This window comes from Abrus precatorius, unplaced genomic scaffold (assembly GCF_003935025.1).
Source record: "Abrus precatorius isolate BTA unplaced genomic scaffold, Abrus_2018 Scaffold11, whole genome shotgun sequence".
In the NCBI taxonomy this organism is placed as follows: Eukaryota; Viridiplantae; Streptophyta; class Magnoliopsida; order Fabales; family Fabaceae; genus Abrus; species Abrus precatorius.
The window spans coordinates 29,706,879-29,714,493 of record NW_020874303.1 but is presented as its reverse complement, the minus strand read 5'-3'; the positions used below and the strand labels follow the sequence as shown (position 1 = coordinate 29,714,493).

The following is a 7,615-nucleotide window of genomic DNA, read 5'->3' as shown; positions in this document are numbered from 1 at the left end:
TGAATCATAAAAGGATCCTCTTTGATTACTGGATTGTGCTGTATTAACCATCAGCATTTTAGTAATATTGGTGAAGTTTTCATCTGAGGATTTGATTTCTGACAAGTCTGATTCACTCTGGGATTCTTCAGCTGTTGAAGATCCATAAGATCCCTCATGGGAATCTTTCTCAGTTTCTTCGGATAAGTTGGAATTTGAATCATCAACTAAGTCATCTTCTTCAAATATTACACCTATGAAAGGTGTTTTCTCTTGACTTCCTTTTGATGACTTTTTTGGTGGAGATTTTTCTTCTTCAGAAGATTCTAAGCTTTTTGTCTTGATAGTTTCTGAAGAGGAAATACTCATCTTTCATTTTTCCTTAAAATCACGTGTGGAAGACCTAGGTTTAGGTCTATAAGCAGAGGGTAAGGAATAAGATGGTGCTGTGAAAGTTCCTTGATAGAAGGGAGATGGACTGAAAGGAGAATAGTAACTAGATTGTACATGAGGTGGAACAAGAAAGGGATTAACTTCAGCTTCCCTATTCTGTTGTTTAGCAGCAATCAATTCATCCATTTTTTTGACTTGCTCTTTGAGTCTCCTAATTTCTCTATATTTTTTGTGGTATTCTTCAGTGAAAACAGCTTTTTCTTCTGTCAGCTTCGAAATGTCTAACTCCAATTTAGCAATCTGCTTCTGAGATTCTTTATAACACTTTCTGAGTTTATCAGAAAGATATTGGAGTCTTTCTTCATTCTTATGGACAGATTCAACAATCTGATCCATTTTTCCGTCCATCTTCTTCAACAGTTTGTTCTAAGCCAAAGAATTCTTAGTTTGACAATTGAGAACTTCTTCAGCCTGGGATGGAGCTTTAAGAGCTCCATCTGGTTGTACTTCTGTAAGTATCACTAAAGGCCTAGTATTGACTTTAGTGACTGGATCCACTTTCCTTTCTAATGAAGGAAATTCTTCATCATACTTTGTAAACATCATAAATGGAACAAGAGTTGGAACCTTTTCTAAAGGTGTGCTGAAAGAATTGCACAATCCTGGAGGAGGAGGCCATGTGATCAGATCTGGATCACTAGGAGGTTTGGACAACAGACCTTCTTTCCTCAGAATCTCCAGGGCCTTATCATAGATGGGCAAAGGTTTTCTTTCATTCCTAATTCCTAACCATGGAGAAAATCCAGAGTCTCTTCTTCTGGGCTTAGGAGGTGGCTTACACGGTTTCTTTTTCTTCCTTCTCTGATCGTCTTCATCATCATCATCTGATTCTTTATCAGATGTATCACCAGTATGCATCCAGCAATCACAGTCAGGATCACACATAGAAGGATCAACATCCCACATGAAGTGACCATCAAATTTGTCTGAATAGATGGAAGATCCATCAGGTTTAAAGCTGTATACTGGGATTCTGTGTTCTTTTCCAACAGGAACAACCATAAGTGATCAGAAGCAGTTGGAAGAAGGGCTTGACTCGTCTTCAGGCTTTTTGAATATAGTTTGGACACCACCATCAACAGATCTTCTAAAAGTAGCTTCAAAAGATTGAATAGGTTTGTTGTTTTGCCTGATTTTCTCATAGTTAGTTGTCCACTCAAGCGGAATCAACTTGAGAAGTTCCTTTGTGGGGATTTGCCTGAGAACTTGGATAATGGATGGTACCTCATCTTCACTTCTATTGGCTATGACAAATAGATTATCATTCACCATTCCTGGAAGAGGAAGGTCATGGGCATGGTTTTGCAATCTGTATATCATTTGATGATGAAGTGTTGCGGTGATGGCTTCTTCAATCTGTTCAGCTCCAGTGAGCTGAATCTGAACCTTCAATCTGGTTGGCAGAGTTTTATCTCTCAATGAGACATTGTAGTTTGAAAAGATAGTGAGGACCACACTTCCAGCATGAAGAGTGGTTAGCAATGTTACTATAACAGCATGTTCATAATGGATATAAGTAGAATCAAGGAGAGTGATTCTGGCAGTTACTGGGAGATTTTTTCTACCATGCAGTGATAGGACTAATCTGATTACTCCAAAATGTAGAGCAGTATATCCTTCAGTTTTTCAGTGGTCTATGAAGGTTTTAGGGATCTCGAGATTAATATACCTTTCTTCTTTGGTGGCAGGTATATCACACTGGTCCATTCGAGTGGATTGGACATATTCTTTGATAAGAGATTGTTTCCTAAGAATCAACAAGTTGACTTTGTTGGTCCAAGATTTTTTCCTTTTGAAAACATTATAGGGGTTTACCAAAGGAGCTATAGATTCTTGAATTTGAGCATCTTCAGGAACATAGGTTCTTTATTTTATCAGAGGTGGTTCTAATACAATCTTTTGGTAAAGAGATTGGTGAATTTAGGAGAATAGGAGAAATTTCAGTAGAAAAAGTTTGGTTAGTGTTTGCGGTTGTACTCATGATTTTGTAGAAACTCTTACTTACTTTATTTATAATGACAATAAAATTGACAATAGTAGTAAAATAAAATTTCAATATAATATATATATATATATATATATATATATATTAATGGAAATGTTGATCTCATCGTATTTGATTGCATTTAATTAGATGGAATAGAAGATAAGTACATCACGTACACTTGTCTGATATGGGTGCTAATATATTATAAATTAATTTTTAACGGCGACTTTAAAATTAAAGTCATAAGTTATTTCATGTTCTCTCTGAATTTTACACGTGAAATTATTATTATTATTATTATTATTAATTTTATTATTTAATAGTAAAATTAGTAGTTTACATAAATTAACCTCTCAATTTTATATTAATGAACTCTCAGTGGTAACTGCTTTTGATTTGATGGAAAAATAGGTACATGGATAGGAGCCAGACTTGGTAAACTCACTCATCGAAACTCACCCTCCTTCTATTATTACAAGAATCCTATATAGTATATGTGCCCAACTAAACAGATCAAGCACACATGCACTTTTTCATTGCATTATGTGTGCAATCTATTATTATCATCAAGCATGTGTGGGATAACGAACACTAAGCAATTTTATATCATCTATGACGGGTCCACAAAGCGAACCAGAGTTATCACTCTTCATAGTGTAAAATGTGCTTAGGAACCGAATACGAGTACGTGGCAAGACGGCCTTGAAGCGAAGCTTGGCTCTAATAAACCCTCCTTTACCCTTAGATTGATAAGGAACTTGGATGGTTTCTTTGCCAGCAAAGGCTTCAACGACCATGGAACCTTCACATGCATTGTTGGCATCGCCCACAGTGAAAGTGAGGTCATAAACCTTGTCAACCTGAGTGATGACAATTTGTGCAAGGGCGCTCTCTTTCCCAGCAACAAGTTCAATGGCTCTTTTTCCCTCAGGCACAGCGAAGTGATCAGAATCAATATACTTCACTGCCTTCAGAGACTCAACTATCCACCCTGGCAAAGGACCGTGAGCATCCTCAACGTGGGGTGGGATCAAAGCCCCCCATGACGAATTGGGAAACAAATATGGCCCTTCTTCAAAGTTTCCATTTTTCAGCAAATTGGCTGCACCCACATTATCAATTCAGTAACGCTAATTCATAAATATTTTTATATATAAAAGATTTAAAGGAGAGGCAGAGGAAAGGGAGAACTCACCTCTGGTTCTTCTGGGTGGGTTCAAAACCTTGAGGGCAACAGAATCAATAAGAGGCCCGCAAGCTGGATCCTCTTCTTTGCCAGGGTTGTGGATCACAATTTCTCCTGCTGGGTAATCTGCTCGGAACCCACAAGTGAATGATTCCCAACCGTTGCTACCATACATAGTTTGAATAGGTATGATTCCCCAGTCTCTCTTTTCATTGTTTGGCACCACTGACACGTTAAGCTTCTCTTCTTGGGCACACGTGCGAGCTGCACTGAGCGTGATGGAGTAGAAATAGCCCTTGATCAGCTTCACCTTTTGCTTAATTGAAGCTTCGTTACCCAGCCTTACTGCATAGTCACCTTCCGGCACAACTAAAAGCATGTTCCCCTGTTTCTGCCCTGATTTTATGTATTCCACAAAGCCCGAAGTTATCCAATTCGGAATTGCATCTGCCTTTGTCACTACCGACCCATTCAATTCTGATGGGCTTGGGCCTCGCTCGAAGTTCCCATTCGGCAACAACCCTTCATTAAGTTCATGAGTCGTGTCACTTTACATCAAATGAATCATTTTCATTTAATTTATGCAGGAATCAAGTAATTTCTTTTAAGAACACTTTTTGGTCTTGTTCCTTATGGTAAGGAACGTGTTAGTGCAAGCTGTGAGCACGTGAAAGAATGTGTAAGCCATGTGAGTGGATTTCCAAATATTGTTTTGTTCTTGTAGATCCTTATGGATTGTCGGTATGTGTATTTTTTAATGGATCTTGATATTGGACATTGATTATATTCTTTAACTGTCTTAGTGTTAATTTAATTCTAATATTACATCAAAGAAAAGAAAGATAAAAGTGACTGTAAAAGAAATTTTCCTTACATAAAATTTTAATGCAAAAAAATTGCGATGTAAGTCAGAAAACATTTCCTTTTCTTCACAAGAATTCACAAATGTAGTTCATTATTTCAAGGATTTAAAGAAAAGCAGAGACATTAAAAATATATAATTATTCAGTATATAGTTTTTTTCAAATAATTATATATATTTAATAAGATATATCAAATATTCCTTCAATCAATTAACCGACTGGAAATATGAGAAATTATCTTTTAGATAGCACATCATAGACTGTTTCTGAATATGTTACACAAGTTCCAATGTATCAAAATGGATTCGTTATTATGGAAGTGGAACAGATTAAGAGCTAATTCATATACAAACAGCAAACTGTTTTTTCAACAATACTATTTTCTCGTTTTGATTTTGGTATGTTGGATCGCCATATTTTCTACGAGCTCACTTTAAAAAAAATTCAGTTCGGTATGAATCTATGTTTGAGTGGTTGCAACCTAAAAAGAAACACACAGTCTTTGTCTACAATTATTGGAAAGTAAGATCTAAGGCATCCGTTCCCATATTGTAAATAATGTCAGTATAATAATAGAGTGCCTGAGATCTGACCAAAGGGGTGTTACGGATTCAGATTTACCAGAACAAAAACATATAACAATTTACATAATATAGTAATATAGTACTGTTCAATTATTTGTGATTTTGTAGGTAAAACATTCGTGGTATTATGAGGAAGGTAGTGATCATAGCATACGAACTATACATACATAATGTAAGCAAGATAGTATTCAATGGGTTGTGAACTGTGATTAAATATTCTAATCATGGGAATGTAAGTAGCGACCTTGTTAAACGGATAAATTTAAAATTGAAGCATGTTCTGCATTATGCGATTCTTGGTCAATTTCGAGACATTAAATATGAATGCTTTAGCAATTGAAATGCACAATGAATAAAATCATAATATATGAGTACTATATGATATGATGAACGATACGATTGCATATATAAGTAGAACTAACCATCTGTGAAGGAGAAAGCAACGTGGCAGGTTGAGATTGAGAGGCATAGCACAAGTAGCACTTTGAGCTTCTGCATTTTGATGAACCACAAAACACAGAAACAGAGAGAGATTTATGTGAGTTGAGGTTGGGATCCAAGGGGGAGCGAGCACTCGGTTTTATTTGAATCATTACATGAAAAAGCCACTTATTTGGCGTAAAACTACATTAATGCCACTGGAACTATCCTAATTCTAAACCTTTTCATTATGATTTCATTTTTCCCGGAAGAGATAGCTTTGTCCCGAAGACATGTTAATGTTGCCAAACGAATCTCAATAGTGTCAAAGTTAAAAACCAGTTCATTTGTATTTTATAGTAAAGTTCATTTAATGCTTTTTCATTGGTAACGAGATTCACACCGAATTTTGTTTTTATCTAATTTTTGTTATCAGAACCATCTACTTTGCATGATTTTGATAAAAGTGGAAAACTAATGTATATAAAAAGCATGTAATGCATAAATTATAGTTGTTCATACACTAGGTTTGCATATTATTCAGCACATTCTGAGTTTTGTTGTAACTTGTTTAAATTAATTCAAATCCAGCACATAATTTAGTTGCTAAGTTAACACTTAATTGAAGGAAATGGTTTGACGAAGCAAGAAATGAATTGAGCCAGCACTATTTCCTTAGTTGAAAGAAAGGAATTTTTATTACTACGACATGGTTTGCATTTGCAAGTGTTTGCAAAATAAAGTACAATATTCAGTTTGGAAAATAATGGTTATACAGATTAAAGATGTTTTTAAGTGTATGTATATAAAAATATATATAATATGAACTTTTAGTAGTTGTAATAATGAGATTGATTCAATTTTATGCAGCAAGGTGAGACAAAGCCATTTAAAACCCACATGCTCTTTCAATCCAGAACATACATTGTCGGTGACGAGAAATGATTTGGTGTTCTAAAAGTACTATATTATATTATATATTATTATAATTCATTTAAATGAAATTATTTTAAATTCCATTTATGTATGACTATGATATCCACACGATATTTTTTAAAATTTAACTCTTTTAGAGTGAAAAGGTTAAATTTATTTTCTGTCGCTCACGATACATGAAACATGTTCGTGGACACGGGCTGTTTTTGTCTGTTTTGGTTAGTTTTTTCCCCTTCAAACTTTGTTAATTTATTCAAGAAAAGAAAATATGAGAATTAAATGGCGACTTTAGCCTCAATGTACCATGAGGACGACACACATGGCTGTGAATTTGATAATGTTCATATGGATCTTCGAAGAAGGTGGGTTGGGTCCAAGATATCTGGATTATAAAGACAATATCACCCCTCAATAATTTAAAATTGGTAAGTGTTGTATACCAAATCTACATGGTTTAATGCATGCCCTCGTGGGGATTCAGAAGTGTACATCAGATCAGCATCTAACCTGTGAATGATAAATCATGAAACTGGAAAATGAAAAAGAGGATGAATCAGATCCTATCCTAGGCAACCCATGTGAGTGTTTTGAGTTATTTTTTTATTTCAATGCACCTTCACCTTGCCTATATATCGGTGCCCATTCTTTAATTTTTATCCTTTTGTTTCTTGTCTATAAATTTTATCCAATGTGTAAACTTATATGTACAAAATAAAAGTTGCATCAATTCGCTAGCCTAAATATGAAAGATTTTACCTGGAATGAACCAAAAAGAAAATTATTGAATAAAAGCCTAACAACCTCTTCCTGCTATATTAGCCAAAACATGTAATTCACTCATTAAACAAATTCAAAATTTAAGGTTTATTACACCTAAGTATGAGTTTTTAGTCTAGAGACCAGAAATAAAAGAGGTAAAACATGGGTGATTTGATGGCAGATTCCTTAGCCGACAATGTCATATGGTGAGTAGATGTGCCTAGGGGATGTACCAGAAATTTTTGGGTCTCTTTTATGTTAGTTGTTGCCTTTCATTCATATTAAAAAAAATAAGAGATTTTCATTTTCATAACTTTTATAATATATCTTTTTAACTTCCAAATAAAAATAAAATAAAATAGGGAGCCATTTTTTATTTTATATATTTTTTTGAATATGTATCTAATCACGACAAGTTCAAACTTATGCACTACTTAAGCCGTATAAA

At 34.7% G+C, this 7,615-nt stretch overlaps 1 protein-coding gene across 1 annotated transcript; it reads right to left on the bottom strand.

The window, feature by feature from the left end:
- Positions 1–2,985: 2,985 nt before the first annotated feature.
- Positions 2,986–5,550, bottom strand: LOC113856225. Its single transcript, XM_027487959.1, has 3 exons — positions 5,475–5,550; positions 3,615–4,127; positions 2,986–3,521 (listed from the first exon to the last, which is right to left on the bottom strand). Exons 1-3 carry the CDS (start codon positions 5,548–5,550, stop codon positions 2,986–2,988), a joined length of 1,125 nt encoding a protein of 374 aa, XP_027343760.1.
- Positions 5,551–7,615: the final 2,065 nt, after the last annotated feature.